The sequence below is a fragment of the Nerophis lumbriciformis genome, linkage group LG18 (assembly GCF_033978685.3).
Source record: "Nerophis lumbriciformis linkage group LG18, RoL_Nlum_v2.1, whole genome shotgun sequence".
Classification (NCBI taxonomy): Eukaryota; Metazoa; Chordata; class Actinopteri; order Syngnathiformes; family Syngnathidae; genus Nerophis; species Nerophis lumbriciformis.
Window position 1 is genome coordinate 14,933,607 of NC_084565.2, and position 18,368 is coordinate 14,951,974.

The following is an 18,368-nucleotide window of genomic DNA, read 5'->3' on the forward strand; positions in this document are numbered from 1 at the left end:
TGTTCGTTTGTACATAGTATACGTAATTGTTAATGTTGTAAAAGGTATTTGCACAACTAATTAACGTTAGCGTTAAAGAGGAGCGCGTCTTTGTAAACACTGAACAGGCACGCCAAACGCTCCTCTCAGAGCGAAACGGTGCTTTAGTTTATGAATTTACAACGCAGATACAAAGGACACATTCATGTTTTTGTGTAATGATGACAACGTATACTCACGCGGACGATTGACTAGTTGATGGTGATGGCAAGAACGCTGCTGTTGTGCTGCTATGATAGGCCATTTCCGCTCGACACAGTGTGCATACAACAACATTATTAGCAGAGGTGGGTAGAGTAGCCAGAAATTGTACTCAAGTAAGAGTACTGTTACTTTAGAGATTTATTACTCAAGTAAAAGTAAGGAGTAGTCACCCAAATATTTACTTGAGTAAAAGTAAAAAGTATGTTGTGAAAAAACTACTCAAGTACTGAGTAACATACACACACATATCATATATATATATATATATATATATATATATATATATATATATATATATGTGTGTGTATATATATATATATACACACACACACACACACACACACACACACACACACATATATATATATATATATATATATATATATATATATATATATATTGATATATACAGTATATCATTTATATTTATTTATTTTGCCGTTTTTGTTTACATGTTAAAGGTGTTTTAATAATTATAAATGCATGTTTAACATATAGATTCATTTCTTTCATGAAGACAAGAATATAAGTTGGTGTATTACCTGATTCTGATGACTTGCATTGATTGTAATCAGGAAGCAGTGCTGGTAACGTCCACGTTTTCAAATAGAGGAGAAAAAAAGTTCCTCCTTTCTGTCTAATACCACATGAAAGTGGTTGTTATTTGGCATCTTATTTGTCCACCTTCCATATTCGTTTTTATACCCTTTACAAGAAATACATTGGCGGCAAACTCCGTAGCTTGCTAGCTTGTTTGCGCTGGCTTTCGGAGACTCTTATTTTGAAAGCGCAGGCGCGATGGAGCGGGACTTTTATTGTGAAGACAGGAACTGTGCAGTCAGTCTTTACGGTTGAAATAAAAAAAGGGTCTTTTTTCCTTCACACTTTTGATTGATTGATTGGAACTTTTATTAGTAGATTGCACAGTACAGTACATATTCCGTACAATTGACCACTAAATGGTAACACCCGAAGTTAGCTCGGAGCCAGTCAGGTCATGTGACCCCTGGCTCTGTTTGATTGGTCCAACGTCACCAGTGACTGCATCTGATTGGTGGAACGAAGTGAAACGTCACCAGTAAGGCAGGCACTTTGAAGGTCTGTCTGACAGACCAAAACAAACAAAGCGTGCATTAACAGATCGATAAAAATTAGTAGCGAGTAGCGAGCTGAATGTAGATAAAAGTAGCGGAGTAAAAGTAGCGTTTCTTCTTAGGCCGTTTATTGAAATACTCCCACACTTTTGACGACTTTTGGCGTGCTTTTTTCCCCTCGCTCGCACCGCTCGCATCGTCTGCTTTGCGCTCCGCCATGACGGTAGTGTGACGTAAATATGCGACGCGTCGACGAACAAAAACATCCTCGACGTATTTACGTAACCGATGACGTCGACTACGTCGACGCGTCGTTTCAGCCCTAATATAAATACATATATAAAATAAATAAATATATATAAATAAATAAATAGATTACTGTACAGATAATATATTGCACTGTTTCACATGCGTCCACGTTTATAGATGTATGTTATATTGTATTTTTTTATTCCAGCGAGTTAATCCATTTTGGGGGGAGTTGAGGGGATAATTTAATTTAATTATGATGCGTTCAAGAGTCTTACGGCCTGAGGAGGGAAGAAGCTGTTACAGAACCTGGAGGTTCTGCTTCGGAGGCTGCGGAACCTCTTTCTAGAGTCCAGCAGTGAAAACAGTCCTTGGTGGGGGTGGGAAGAGTCTTTGCAGATTTTCTGAGCCCTGGTCAGGCAGCGGCTTTTTGCGATCTCCTGGATAGGAGGAAGAGGAGTCCTGATGATCTTTTCCGCCGTCCTTACCACTCTCTGGAGAGACTTCTAGTCTGAGGCATTGCAGGCTCCAGTCCAGACAGAGATGCTGTTGGTCAGCAGGCTCTCTATAGTGCCTCTGTAGAATGTGGTGAGAATGGGGGGAGGGAGCTGTGCTCTTTTCATCCGACGCAAAAAGTGCATGCGCTGCTGAGCTCTTTTTACAAGAGCGCCGGTGTGTAGGCACCAGGTCATATTGTCAGTTATCTGCACCCCTAGGAACTTGGTGCTGCTTACTATCTCCATCGCTGTGCCATTGATGAAGAGTGGAACGTGGCTGCACTGGTGCTTCCTGAAGTCAACGATGATCTCCTTGGTCTTGTTGACATTCAGGACCAGGTTGTTGGTTCTGCACCAGTCAACCAGATGTTTCACCTCCTCCCTGTAGTCCATGTCATTGTTGTCACGGATGAGGCCCACTACTGTCGCGTCGTCCGCATACTTCACAATGTGGTTAGTAGTGGACCTGGCGCAGCAGTCATGAGTCACCAACGTGAACAGCAGTGGACTCAGGACGCAACCCTGGGGAGAGCCGGTGCTCAGGGAGATGGCACTGGAGGTGTTGTTGCCCACTCTCACAGACTGGGGTCTGTCTGTGGGGAAGTCAAGCAGCCAGTTGCAAAGGGGGGTACTGAATCCAAGGGGGGCCAGTTTGCTCACCAAGTGCTGCGGAATGATGGTGTTGAATGCTGAGCTGGAGTCCAGGAACATTCGCACGTGTACTGGTACTTTGTAAACATACTGGTACTTGGTATACATCCCTAATTAACAGTGTAGTAGTTTATGTGATTACCTCGCAGAGTTGTGTCTAAGTTGGGACTGGAGATCTTTCAAATCTGTGTCCTTGTCTTGAGAGTTGATAGCTCTGCTAGCATGAGCATCCTCAGCTCCTTCATCGCCCGCTTGAGTGTCTTCATTCCGTTTTTTTTTTAAATCTATACGTTAACCACATTTTAGATTTAATATTAGGTGGTGCATTGTTTGTAAACTTGTTTAGTGTTGTCTGAGTATGTTGCAGTGTCGTCAGTCACAAACGAGAATTCTCGTATTATGTCATCACAGGAATCTAGCAACATTAAAGCGGCCATATTTCGTAGTACAGTGTTTTTCAACCTTTTAAGAGCCAAGGCACATTTTTTGCGTTGAAAAAATCCGGAGGCACACCACCAGCAGAAATCATAAACTCAGTTGACAGTAAAAAGTTGTTGTCGCAATTGTTGGATATGAATTTAAACCATAACCAACCATACATCACTATAGCTCTTGTCTCAAAGTAGGTGTACTGTCACCACCTGTCACATCACCCCTGACTTATTTGTAGTTTTTTGCTGTTTTCCTGTATGTAGTGTTTTAGTTCTTGTCTTGCGCTCCTATTTTGGTGGCTTTTCTCTTTTTTTGGTATTTTCCTGTAGCAGTTTCATGTCTTATATTTCCCGCATCTACTTTGTTTTAGCAATCAAGAATATTTCAGCTGTTTTTATCCTTCTTTGTGGGGACATTGTTGATAGTCATGTCATGTTCAGATGTACATTGTGGACGCCGTCTTTGCTCCATAGTAAGTCTTTGCTGTCGTCCAGCATTCTGTTTTTGTTTACTTTGTAGCCAGTTCAGTTTTACTTTCGTTCTGCATAGCCTTCCCTAAGCTTCAATGCCTTTTCTTAGCGGCACTGACCTTTTGTTTATTTTTGGTTTAAGCATAAGACACCTTTTTACCTGCCTTTACAAAGCAATTAGCTACCGGCTGCCACCTACTGATATGGAAGAGTATTACACGGCTACTCTGCCGAGCTCTGGACAGCACCGACACTCAACAACAACACATCATTTGCAGACTATAATTACTGGTTTGCAAAAAATGTTTTTAACCCAAATATGTGTAATTAGATAATCTCCCACGGCACACCAGACTGTATCTCACGGCACACTAGTGTGCCGCGGCACAGTGGTTGAAAAACACTGTCGTAGTAGATCGACAACCAACCAATTTGTGACTTTTCAACCGGAAGTCGACCGGTCCATACTATATATAGATTAATCCAGCGGCTCGACAAATGATGTGTTCATATCTCTAAAGATAAATTGGTTATCGGTTTGTATCGATTATTTTTTACACCCCTAGTACAGTGTTAGTGCCGCGGCACACTACTGTGCCGTGAGATAGGGTCTGATGTGCCGTGGGAGATTATGTAATTTCACCTTTTGGGTTAAAAATATTTTTTTGCAAACCAGTAATTATAGTCTGCAAATGATGTGTTGTTGTTGAGCTCGGCAGAGTAACCGTGTAATACTCTTCCATACCAGTAGGTGGCAGCCGGTAGCTAATTGCTTTGTACATATCCAGGGTGTACCCCGCCTTCCGCCCGATTGCAGCTGAGATAGGCTCCAGCGCCCCCCGCGACCCCAAAAGGGAATAAGCGGTAGAAAATGGATGGATGTCGCAAACAGCGGGAGGCTGGGTCCAGGTATAAAGGTGTCTAATGCTTATACCAAAAATAAACAAAAGGTGAGTGCTTCTAAGAAAAGGCATTGAAGGTTAGGGAAGGCTATGCAGAACGAAACTACAACTGAACTGGCTACAAAGTAAACAAAAACAGAATGCTGGATGACAGCAAAGACTTACTGTGGAGCAGAGACGGCGTCCACAATGTACATCCGAACATGACATGGCAATCTACAAGGTCCCCAGGAAGAAGGATAAAAACAACTGAAATATTCTTGATTGCTAAAACAAAGTAGATGCGGGGAATATCGCTCAAAGGAAGACATGAAACTGCTACAGGAAAATACCCAAAAAAAGAGAAAAAGCCACCAAAATAGGAGCGCAAGACAAGAACTAAAACACTACACACAGGAAAACAGCAAAAAAGTCCAAATAAGTCAGGGGGTGATGTGACAGGTGGGGACAGTACACCTACTTTGAGACAATAGCTATATTGATGCATGCTTGGTTATGGTTTAAAGTCATATCCAACATTTGCGACAACAACTTTTTACTGTCAACTGAGTTTCCTTTTTTAATGATTTCTGCTGGTGGTGTGCCTCTGGATTTTTGTCAACGCAAAAATTGTGCCTTGGCTCAAAAAAGGTTGAAAAACACTGCCCGAGTATATATGTACGTATATATACGTATGTATGTATATGTATGTCTACATATGTATGTATATTTACATGTATGTATATATATATGTATGTATATTTATTATGTATGTATGTATGTGTATTTGTATATATATATATATTGTGTATATATGTGTGTATATAATAAATATACACACCTACTATATGCATATATAATGTATATATGTATATACAATGATATATAGTATGTACAGTATATATTATATATAATTGTGTATATATAATGATATATAATCTGTATATATTAAATATAATGTGTGATACATTAAATATGATTTACAGTTCTGTGTCATGATCTGTGGTCTAGGTCATGTTTTGTTTAGTTATGTTCTGTTAGTTTTGGACTTCATTAGTTCCTGTTTTTAGTGCACCCTTGTTTGTTTTAGTTTCCATGCCGACTCATTCGTTTTCACCTGCCTCATTTGTTCAGGACACGCACTTGCTTTAATCAGGAGAGACTATTTAAGCCTGTCGTTGCCAGTTTGTCGGCCTGGCGACATTACTCTGTGATGTTCGTTTCATGCGTTACCATAGTTCTTGATGATAGTTTTATGCTTGATGTTCATTTCATGCTCTGCTCATGCCATTGTTCATGCTGCTCTTTTCTGGCCACAGTAAGTTTTGTTTGTTTTATGTCCATAGTTCACGTTAAAGTGTTAGTTTTGTTCCCTGCGCCAAGTTCGTGCCTTCACCTTGTGAGCGCTTTTTGTTTTTTACTTTATTGAGTTATAGTCAAGATTAAATCATGTTTTTACCTTCAAGCCATGTCCGGTCTAGTCCGTTTGCATCATGGGAGAACAAATCTCACAGCAAGCTGCGTAAATATCCACGTCCTGACATTCTGATGTTAGGGTCGTAATATAGATATTAAATACACATGTAATGTAATTAGATAAAGCATCCAAACAAATTTAATATCTAACTTACTACACTAACACGAGTTGTAGTTACAATTTTGAAGCAAAATGTCAGTTTTTCAATTGATAATTATTCCAACTCTGTTTTTGTCTCATTCAGAGTGCCTGTGTGATCAAGTTTGCACAGCAGTTTTTACTTGTAATCAGCCATCGCAAGGATTTATGTCTGCATATTAATTACATACCTAATTGAAGAGAGAAGTTTGCCAAACATTTAAAACGACAGTACAACATGCGGTAAAGCGGTAAAGCCTTATTTTTGAGGATATTGACTGTCACGACGTGGACTTTGGCGACGCAAATTACTGCGTGGAATGTTTTTCCGAGATGCAACAGAACTGAACCGGACATGGCGTGAAGGTGAAATACATGTTTTATTATTACTATTAACTACAAAAAGGGTACAAACAAAAGGCGCGCACAAGGCGGAGAACAAACTTGGCTATGAAACAAAAGAACGTCAACACATAAACTGAACTATGGTCATAAGCAAAAACTTACTTGAAAAGCATGGAACTATGGCATGGATATCAAAGGTAGCATGGATAGTAGAGGGTAATCTTGGCATGAAGTGAGCAGAGGTAATGTCGCCAGGACGACCAACAGACAAAGACAGGCTTAAATAACAGTGACATGATTGACAACAGGTGCGTGAGTGAAAATGTGAACCACGTGAAACTAATGGTTGCTATGGTAAAAAACAAACAAGAGTGCGCAAACAGGAACTAAAAAGAGCCCAAAACCCAAACAGAACATAGCCAAACAAAAACATGATCAACAGACATGACATTGACGATACAAATTGTTTCATCTGACCACAGAACTTTCCTCCAGAAGGTCTTATCTTTGTCCATGTGATGTCAGATGAAACAAAAATGTAGGCGTTTGGCCACAAAACCCAGCATTCTGTTTGGAGGAAAAAAGGTGAGGCCTTTAATCCCAGGAACATCAGACCTACCGTCAAGCATGTTGGTGGTAGTATTATGCTCTGGGCCTGTTTTGCTGCCAATGGAACTGGTGCTTTACAGAGAGTAAATGGGACAATGAAAAAGGAGGGTTACCTCCAAATTCTTCAGGACAATTTAAAATCATCAGCCCAGAGGTTGGGTCTTGGGCGCAGTTGGGTGTTCCAACAGGACAATGACCCCAAACACACGTCAAAAGTGGTAAAGGAATGGCTAAATCAGGCTAGAATTAAGGTTTTAGAATGGACGTCCCAAAGTCCTGACTTAAACGTGTGAACAATGCTGAAGAAACAAGTCCATGTTAGAAAACCAACAAATTTAGCTGAAATGCACCAATTTTGTCAAGAGGAGTGGTCAAAAATTCAACAGAAGCTTGCCAGAAGCTTATGGATGGCTACCAAAAGTGCCTTATTGCAGTGAAACTTGCCAAGGGACATGTAACTAAATATTAACATTGCTGGATGTATACTTTTTACCCAGCCGATATGGTCGCATTTTCAGTAAACCCATAATTAATTCACAAAAGAACCAAACTACATGAATGTTATTTGTGACCAACAAGTGTGTGCTCCAATCACTTTATCACAAAAAAATAAGAGTTGTAGAAATGATTGGAAACTAAAGACAGCCACATTTTTTTAGCCTTATGTGGCCCCAAAGTCAAAATGTTTGGACACCCCTGGTCTAGACGATGGTGGGTGGACGCAGGAGCATCCTCTGAAATGCAGATTTCTCATGTGTCATTAGGAGACGTGCTCAATGACAGCCACGCAGAAGTCATCGCAAGAAGAGGGTGTGTCAGGTGTGTACGTCCTCAGTTGGCATATATGATTTGCAAAGATCTTTATTTGTATTCAACGTAAATGTTTGTATTATCAGGTATTTAATTCAGGAGCTTCACAGAGCTGTGAGAGGAAAAGGAAGTTCTGTGTTTTGTCAGGCAGAGCGTCAAGGGAAATGGAGACTTCAGCCTGGAGTTTCCTTCGTCTTCTTCAGCAGCCACACACCGTGTAAGTTCATTGTTACACATGACTCATTCTCAAGTACTGTGCAAAAGTCTACAACTATCCAATGCACCATTCCAACTAGTCACTGCCATTTGCTGCTTGTAACAATCTAGATAAACTTACATTTCAGGGTTTTTTTTCTCATAATACTCATATACATCTACAAACCCCGTTTCCATATGAGTTGGGAAATTGTGTTGGATGTAAATATAAACGGAATACAATGATTTGCAAATCCTTTTCAACCCATATTCAATTGAATGCACTACAAAGACAAGATATTTGATGTTCAAACTCATAAACTTTATTTTTTTTTTGCAAATAATAATTAACTTAGAATTTCATGGTTGCAACACGTGCCAAAGTAGTTGGGAAAGGGCATGTTCACCACTGTGTTACATGGCCTTTCCTTTTAACAACACTCAGTAAACGTTCGGGAACTGAGGAGACACATTTTTTAAGCTTCTCAGGTGGAATTCTTTCCCATTCTTGCTTGATGTACAGCTTAAGTTGCTCAACAGTCCGGGGTCTCCGTTGTAGTATTTTAGGCTTCATAATGTGCCACACATTTTCAATGGGAGACAGGTCTGGACTACAGGCAGGCCAGTCTAGTACCCGCACTCTTTTACTGTGAAGCTACGTTGATGTAACATGTGGCTTGGCATTGTCTTGCTGAAATAAGCAGGGGCGTCCATGGTAACGTTGCTTGGATGGCAACATATGTTGCTCCAAAACCTGTATGTACCTTTCAGCATTAATGGCGCCTTCACAGATGTATAAGTTACCCATGTCTTGGGCACTAATACACCCTCATACCATCACAGTTGCTGGCTTTTCAACTTTGCGCCTATAACAATCCGGATGGTTCTTTTCCTCTTTGGTCCAGAGGTCACAACGTCCACAGTTTCCAAAAACAATTTGAAATGTGGACTCGTCAGACCACAGAACACTTTTCCACTTTGTATCAGTCCATCTTAAATGAGCTCAGGCCCAGCGAAGCCGACGGCGTTTCTGGGTGTTGTTGATAAACGGTTTTCGCCTTGCATAGGAGAGTTTTAACTTGCACTTACAGATGTCGCGACCAACTGTAGTTACTGACAGTGGGTTTCTGAAGTGTTTCTGAGCCCATGTGGTGATATACTTTACACACAGATGTCGCTTGTTGATGGAGTACAGCCTGAGGGATCGAAGGTCACGGGCTTAGCTGCTTACGTGCAGTGATTTCTCCAGATTCTCTGAACCTTTTGAAGATATTACGGACTGTAGATGGTGAAATCCCTAAATTCCTTGCAATAGCTGTTTGAGAAAGGTTTTTCTTAAACTGTTCAACAATTTGCTCACGCATTTGTTGACAAAGTGGTGACCCTCGCCCCATCCTTGTTTGTGAATGACTGAGCATTTCATGGAATCTACTTTTATACCCAATCATGGCACCCACCTGTTCCCAATTAGCCTGCACACCTGTGGGATGTTCCAAATAAGTGTTTGATGAGCATTCCTCAACTTTATCAGTATTTTTTGCCACCTTTCCCAACTTCTTTGTCACGTGTTGCTGGCATCAAATTCTAAAGTTAATGATTATTTGCCAAAAAAAAATGTTTATCAGTTTGAACATCAAATATGTTGTCTTTGTAGCATATTCAACTGAATATGGGTTGAAAAGCATTTGCAAATCATTGTATTCCGTTTATATTTACATCTAACACAATTTCCCAACTCATATGGAAACGGGGTTTGTATTAATAAGTGACCATATCATGACATAGCGGCCAAAAATATTGCGTACTTCAAACGTCAGGAAAATTTATTTAATTTTTGAAGAAAATGGTAAAATGACTCATTGTGAGTTTTTAACATGGAATTATCAAATACAGGAAATATAAACACATTCCTAATAAAAATGTTTATAATGAAATGTAATCATTTCAGTTTTATATGACTGTTATATGCTATGTTTTATGAATATGAATATGTTATATGAATGGTATATGCTCAGTGGCCATGTGGTTAAAGTGTCCGCCCTGAGATCGGTAGGTCGTGAGTCATACCAAAGACTATAAAAATGGGACCTATTACCTCCCTGCTTTGCACTCCGCATCAAGGGTTGGAATTGGGGGTTAAATCACCAAAATCATTTCCGAGCGCGACCACCGCTGCTGCCCACTGCTCCCCTCACCTCCCAGGGGGTGGAACAAGGGGATGGGTCAAATGCAGGTAGTAATTTCACCACACCTAGTGTTTAGTTTAACTTTAACTTTAAATTTAAGCTAGTAACATGTTGACAGTAAGAAAATTACAGTGATTTAACAAAGTAGTATTAATATTAAAATAACGGGACTGTGATGAGATTTAAGTCTCCAGTCAATAGTGTAAATATGATTAAATATGCAAAAACATAACTTTTTCTTCACGCCATGTGATTTGTAAAATATGGTTAACAGGATCAAGTAAAAAACGGAACACCACTAAATTGTACGTTATAACTAAAGTAGTTACACACATATGTGAAAATATAACATTGAAATGATTATATTTCATTATAAACATTTTTATTAGGAAGCAGTCACAGACATGTCATCCATCTATTTTCTACCGCTTTTCCCCACTCTGGGTTGCGGTAGCACAGAAACCCCTAATTCTGTCTCTTGAACATATAATACATGAATATAATACAAATATAAATACATAAAAGCTGCAACATTTAAAGCGCAATGTAGCAAAAGACTGTTCTGCTTGAAAATAAACTTGTGAGAGATTCATAATACATTTTGACCCTTCCTCCTAAATTAATCCGAATCAAGAATTAATCCAAAGAGGTTCATTAGGTCTTCAAAAAATTATGCAATTTGTTATTCTAATAGCTCGACCTCTGTGTTTATTTCCCCCACATGACAACTTCTGAGGAAGGCAACAGTTGTAGCCAAAACCGTCAGGTACAGAAATAAACACACAGGCTATAAGAATAACAAATTGCGAATCAAGAATTGTTGGGAACCCCAATCAAAACGAGGAACTGGAACGGTCCAAATTCAAACGATGAACCCTTGATTATTTTATCGTGTGAGTTTGTCCAATATGACTGTCCTTTGGTGAGGTGTGTTCAGAGTGTATTCATCCTGATAATTGATTCCAAATATTGAATTAATTTAAATATTTACGTACAAAACTCTTCATGAAAAGCCGTTACCTGCTGAGTAGAGATGCGCAGTTTGCGGGCACAACCGCGGAGTCCGCGGATTATCCGCGGATCGGGTGGATGAAATTAAAAAAAATTAGATTTTATCCGCGGGTCGGGTCGGGCGGTTGAAAAAAAAAAAAAAAAGATTTTAAATAGATTCAGGCGGGTGGCAGTTAAACCAATTCGGAAATATATATACATAGTTAAATGTTGGTTCCCACATACGAAAAACGAGCAGGCACCTGCAGCATATGCCACAACAGAAGAAAAAAAAAAGAAGAGATGGACACTTTTACGCAGTGGAGAAGGGACGCCTCGCCGGGGTCCGGGACCGAGGCCCCTTCCCCCGAGAGGGCCCCACCGGGAGCCGTAGCTGAGGCGATCCGCGAGAAGGGCCCGACGCACGTCCAGGGTCACCACCGCGCCCACCGCACCGACACCCCGCCTCGTCCGCCTTCGCCGCGGCCGGCGTCACGCGCAGCAGGTAAGCAGCTTACCTGCCCGCCACCCCCGTGGCCGGGGGCTCGTAACAGGGGTCACTCCGCGCGCTCCGCCCGCGCAGCTTACCTGCCCGCCACCCCTGTTGCCGGGGGCGCGTAACAGGGGTCACTCCGCGCGCAGTGCGCTCACGAAAGGGGTGGGGCTCACCCTGGTTGATATAGACAGCAGGACGGTGGCCATGGAAGTCGGAACCCGCTAAGGAGTGTGTAACAACCCACCTGCCGAATCAACTAGCCCTGAAAATGGATGGCGCTGGAGCGTCGGGCCCATACCCGGCCGTCGCCGGCAGCGAGACGCGCTTGGAGGTGCGCTCAGCGCGGCTCCCATATGATTGCGCACTGGTGTGCGTCTGGGCCCTGACAGCGTGGCACGCGAATGTCTGTGCTGCATTGGATCAGTCTCCTTTCTTTAACAGGCAAAAGCTTTATAACCTCACTAATGCCTTGCATCGTCTATATTAGATATATAACAACGGGCGGGTGCGGGCGGATGCGGTTCTGATTAAATGTTAGATCGGGTGGATGGCGGATGGTTGACGACTTTCTGATGCGGTTGCGGATGAAATAATTGCCTATCCGCGCATCTCTACTGCTGAGTCATGGCTGTGTAAATTGTGATGTACAAAACCCAAAACCAGTGAAGTTGGCACTTTGTGTAATTCGTAAATAAAAACAGAATACAATGATTTGTAAATCCATTTCAACTTATATTCAATTGAATAGACTGCAAAGACAAGATATGTAATGTTCGTACTGAGAAACAAAATTTTTTTTTGCAAATAATCATTAACTTTGAATTTAATGGCAGCAACACATTGCAAAAAAGTTGGCATAGGGGCATTTTTACCACTGTGTTACATGGCGTTTCCTTTTAACAACACTCTGTAAACGTTTGGGAACTGAAGAGACCAATTTTTTAAGCTTTTTAGGTGGAATTATTTCCCATACAGCTTAAGTTGTTCAACAGGGTCTCCATTGTGGTATTTTAGGCTTCATAATGCGGCACACATTTTAAATGGGAGACAGGTCTGGACTACAGGCAGGCAAGTCTAGGACCCACACTCTTTTAATATTAAGCCACGCTGTTGTAACTAACACGTGGCTTGGCATTGTCTTGCTGAAATAAGCAGGGTGTCCATGATAACGTTGCATGGATGGCAACATATGTTGCTCCAAAACCTGTATGTACCTTTCAGCATTAATGGTGCCTTCACAGATGTGTAAGTTCCCCATGCCTTGGGCACTAATACACCCCCATACCATTACAGATGCTGGCTTTTGATCTGTGCGCCTATAACAGTCCAGATGGTTCTTTTACTCTTTGTTCCGGAGGACACGACAACCATTACAAAGACAGATTAGTACTTAATAACTAAAATAATGTTTCTTAGGTGGCGACGCCTCCATCATTCCCATGACTGACAGTCAGTCTCAACCGTGTACTTGTGTCACATCCATGATGAAGGATGGAGGAGCAACTGGAGGAGGCTTGAAAAGAAAAAGTAAAGCATGTACTTCGTCGACTAAGAGGTTCTGTGTACAAGAACACCACACTGAGGAGACGAAACTGGATCTTGATGAAGACTCCAAACGATGCTGTTCCTGGCGAGATGGTGACAAAAGCGGACCAATCCTTCAGGTCCCAGACATTCACAGAACAGGGGCCAAGTGTGTGAAAGGTGGCCTGGCAGACCCTCTGCGACCCGGTATAGGGTACCACAGCACAGGGCTTCTGCGTGTGAAGCCTGGCCGAGGAGAGCCCACTCTGTCTCTGTCATGCAGTGACAAGCTGGCTCGCTGGGCTGTGCTGGGCTTCCAGGGTGCCCTGCTAGCCCATTACCTAGAGGGGGCGCTCTACTTCAACACCGTGGTGGTGGGAATGTGCAACTACAGCCACCAATCCATGCAAAGAGCTTTGTACACCAGGTGAGGCACACCTCAATGAATTCTCTATTATATACATCTATTACAACTATGTATTGTTTGATGATTTGTTTAATAGTTTAGTTTAGTCTTTATTTGAAGGGACAATGCATAGAAACATTAAGCTCAAAGACCGATGTGTTCTGCACCAGATTATAGCTAAATAGCTCATTTCCATCTGCAGTCCCTGGCTACCTAAATTAAAAAGATACACAAATCATGCAATAAAATTATTCTATAGCATGTAATCAAATTAAGAAAAGTCATAAAATGCCCTTTCATTGACACAAAAGTATACATTACAACCACACTGCAAAAAGTCAGTGTTCAAGAACAAGAAAAAACAAAACAAAAATTAGGGGTATTTTATTTGACCTAAGCAAAATTATCTGCCAATAGAACAAGAAAATGTGGCTTGTCAAGACTTTCCAAAACAAGTAAAATTAGCTAACCTCAATGAACCCAAAAATACCTTAAAATAAGTATATACTCACTAATAACAACTGTACCATTGTATAAGAACGTATTTTCTGTTGTTTCATTGAAAATAAAACAGCAAAGTCCATTTGGCTGTCATCTGTTTTAATATGAGACACAATTGTGTCAAAGTCATGATTAAAATAAGAAATTATTACTTTAAAAAAGTAGTTTTATACTTGTGAGTGTTGATGACACAGCTTTGCAACAGTTGATATTCTAGTTTCAATCATGTTTTACTCAATATAGGTCATAAAATCTCAGCAACAAGCTGTAATATCTTACTGAGATAATTTAGGACCAAAACCCTTAAATGATAAATGATAAATGGGTTGTACTTGTATAGCGCTTTTCTACCTTCAAGGTACTCAAAGCGCTTTGACACTACTTCCACATTTACCCATTCACACACACATTCACACACTGATGGAGGGAGCTGCCATGCAAGGCGCTAACCGGCACCCATCAGGAGCAAGGGTGAAGTGTCTTGCTCAGGACACAGCGGACATGACGAGGTTGGTACTAGGTGGGGATTGAACCAGGAACCCTCGGGTTGCGCACGGCCACTCTTCCACTGCGCCACGCCGTCCAAACAACTTGTCTTAAAACAAGTAAAACACTTTAACATAAAATCTGATTAGTGAGAAGAATTATCTTATCAGACAGAAAATAAGCAAATATCACCCTTATTTGAGATATTTAATCTTACTTAGATTTCAGTTTTTGCAGTGCACACCGATCATTTACATCATAACACATAGACAATACATGCTCTTGTTCACATCTGTCCTCATTTGTAAACCATTTTCTCATGCATTAATATAATACACATTTAGTTGAGTAATAATGAGTTCAATTAATATAAATGTATAAAATCTAGACCGCTTCAATAGAGCACACATGATAGTGGTGCACTTACAGTGGTGTAGGTCACGCTGCAGGTGATGTGGCGTTTGTGTGCATGTGGTGTGAACCGCTGAGTGCCAAGAGAGTGGGCTCAAAGTAAAAGGAGAAAGAAAGCAAAAGGCCCAAAGAACCAGTATTTAAGGGCCCATTAAAATACAGGTTGTATTTTAATGCTAACCAGTTTGTACAAAAATAAAACACCACTCCACCAATTAATACCTTTTCAAATGTGTATTTGTTGAATATATTGCCACTCAATTTATCATATTTTATCAGAGTATTTGTATTTAGTTTGGTTATTTGTTTATTTATTACCTGGTTTTAGACTACAACGTTTTGTTTGTTTTTTCCTGATATTTTTTTAAAGTAATATATATTGCACATTACATTTCAATGTTATGTGTATTTGTTAAAAAAAACTCAAGGTCCTCAGAAAAAATATGTTGTGTATTTCAACTAGTTTCCCTGAAAGACAGACACATTGAGGCTTAAAAGTGTGTTTTATTTGATAAGATTACTAAATTAATAGATTACTACAATCCTTGATAGCTGCAGCACTACTTGAAACAATAAACATTGAAGAGTCTATAAAATAATCTTAGTACAGTATGTTTGACAGGTCATTTTAGGTTTCATTACCAGAAGTATTTAGATATAAGAATACAGAATCCTTGACAATTTCTCCTCTGATAGCTATACATATTTGCCATCATTTACAGATCCACCACATGCATTGCAATGTACGTAGAGCAGGTCATCTGAAAATTTGTGAAGCGACTACCTTCTCATGTAAGCCGCCTGGCTACACCCCTTTTTACAGCCAGGGCTCAAAATACGCTTTGCAGATGGATAGACAAGCAAACTAGGCAACAATACAAGCTTGAATTGTCAGCTTGTTGTTCAGCAATGTTTCTTAAGACACCAGAGAGTGAGTTTTACCAACATTCAAGGTTTGCGTGGAGCAGCACTGAAGAGTTGAGCGACTTAGACAGACGAGTTTCACTGTATTTTCATGTGTTATTATTATTTTACAATGTGTTATTGTAGAATGTGTTGTTATTATTGGGCAACATTTTATTATACAAGATTTTATTGTACAACGTGGGCTTGTGTAACAATACACCCATCAATGCATTAATTTTCTACACCACTTATCTTCATTAGAGTCACAGGTTTAGTGCATCCGGAAAGTATTCACAGCGTTTCTCTTTTTCCACATTTTGTCATGTTACAGCCTTATTCCAAAATGGAATACATTCATTTGGTCCTCATAATTCTACAGACAATACCCCATAATGACAATGTGAAAATGTTTTTTAACCATGCAAATGTATTCAAAATAAATAAAGAAAAAATCACATGTACTCAAGTATTTACAGCATTTGCTAAATACTTTGTTCACGCACCTTTTGCATCAATTACTGCCTTAAGTCTTTTTGAACACAATGCCACAAGCTTGGCACACCTATTTTTGGGCAGTTTCGCCTATTTTTTTTTTTGCAGCACCTCTCCAGCTCCATAGGGCTGGATAGGAAGTGTTGGTTTTCATCCAGGATGTCTTTGTACATTGCTGCATTCTTCTTTCCCTCCATCCTGACTAGTCTCCCAGTTCCTGCCGCTAAAAAACATCCCCACAGCATGATGCTGCCACTGCCATGCTTCACTGTCGGGATGGTTTTGGCCTGGTGAGGAGTGGTGCCTGGTTTCCTCCAAACCTGACGCCTGTTCAATATTTGTCTCATCAGACTAGAGAATTTTATGAATTTTGTTTCTCACGGTGTGAGAGTCTTTCAGGTGCATTTTGGCAAACTTTTTAGGAATAAATGGCTTCTGTCTGGCAACTCTACCATACAAGCCTGATTGGTGCATTGCTGTAGGGATGGTTGTCCTTCTGGAAGGTTCTCCTCTCTCCACAGAGGAATGCTGTACCTCTGACAGAGTGACAATCGGATTCTTTGTCACCTCCCTGACGAGACTAAGATGAATGCAGAAATGTACAGAGACATCCTGGATGAAAACTACCGCTTCCCATCCAACCAGATGAAGCTTTAAAGGTGCTGCATAAAGAAATGAGCAAAACTGTCCAAACATAGGTGTGCCAAGCTTGTGGCATCGTGTAGCCTATCTCAGCTGCATTCGGGCGGAAGGCGGGCTACACCCTGGACAAGTCGCCACCTCATCGCAGGGCCAACACAGATAGACAGATAGCATTCACACACTAGGGCCAATTTAGTGTTGCCAATCAACCTATCCCCAGGTGCATGTTTTTGGAGGTGGGAGGAAGCCGGAGTACCTGGAGGGAACCCACACAGTCACGGGGAGAACATGCAAACTCCACACAGAAAGATTCCGAGCCCAGTATTTAACTCTGGACTACTAAGGACCTTTGTATTGTGAGGCACATGCACTAACCCCCGTTCCCCCGTGCTGCCCTATTTATGGGCATGTGATGTTATTTATTTTTGATGAATTTGCAAAATAAAAACTTTTCACATTATCATTACGGCATATTGTGTGTAGGACTTTGAGGACAAAAATGAATTGACTCTATTTTGGAATAAGGCTGTAACATAATAAAATGTGAAAAAAGTGACCCTATGAATACTTTGGAGATGCACTGTAAGCTGTGTAGTTTCTAGCTCATTTTATTATCAATTATGACTCCTAAAAATGTGTTTTCTTGTACTATGTCAATATCCACACCAGCTATTTGTATTCTGTTTGAGTATATATTTTAGTGTTTTTCGGAATAATATGACTTTGGTTTTACATAAATTTACGATAATCTGTTTTTATCAAAACATCTTTTTAGTTTGTTTATTTTGACCATAATAGCTTTCATGACTTCCTGTGTGTTTTCCACTAAGTAGAATGCAGTAGTGTCATCTGCAAATCTTCTTCTTCTCCTTGCTGCTGCTCACTGCTCCCCTCACCTCCCGGGGTGTGAACATGGGGATGGGTCAAATGCAGAGGATAATTTCACCACACTTAGTGTGTGTGTGACTATCATTGGGACTTTAACTTTACTTCTAAATGGGAACGCCCGTTTCCAAAACGAATGATGCAGTACGCTGCAGATCCACAAGACTCCCATACAGGTTTTTTTGTTCCAATATCTCTGGTTGTGGCCTTAGTGTGTTGTACAAGGGGCATTCCTGCAACAGTTGTCATGCTGCTTGTCTGACATGGGCAATGTTAGGATGGGCAAATCTCGCACTTTGTATATACTGTATGTGATGATTTAATCGGTTGTGCCCTTTTCGTAGTCTGCAAA

The 18,368-nt window shown here is 40.6% G+C and overlaps 1 protein-coding gene across 1 annotated transcript in view; it reads left to right on the forward strand.

The window, feature by feature from the left end:
- Positions 1 to 18,368, forward strand: part of adat1 (adenosine deaminase tRNA specific 1) — a 39,721-nt gene that overhangs the window by 9,967 nt on the left and 11,386 nt on the right. The window contains exons 3-5 of the mRNA XM_061977723.1: positions 7,851 to 7,905; positions 7,983 to 8,113; positions 13,180 to 13,714. Coding sequence (XP_061833707.1) covers positions 7,851 to 7,905; positions 7,983 to 8,113; positions 13,180 to 13,714 — 721 coding nt within the window. The remainder of the gene's footprint in view (positions 1 to 7,850; positions 7,906 to 7,982; positions 8,114 to 13,179; positions 13,715 to 18,368) is intronic.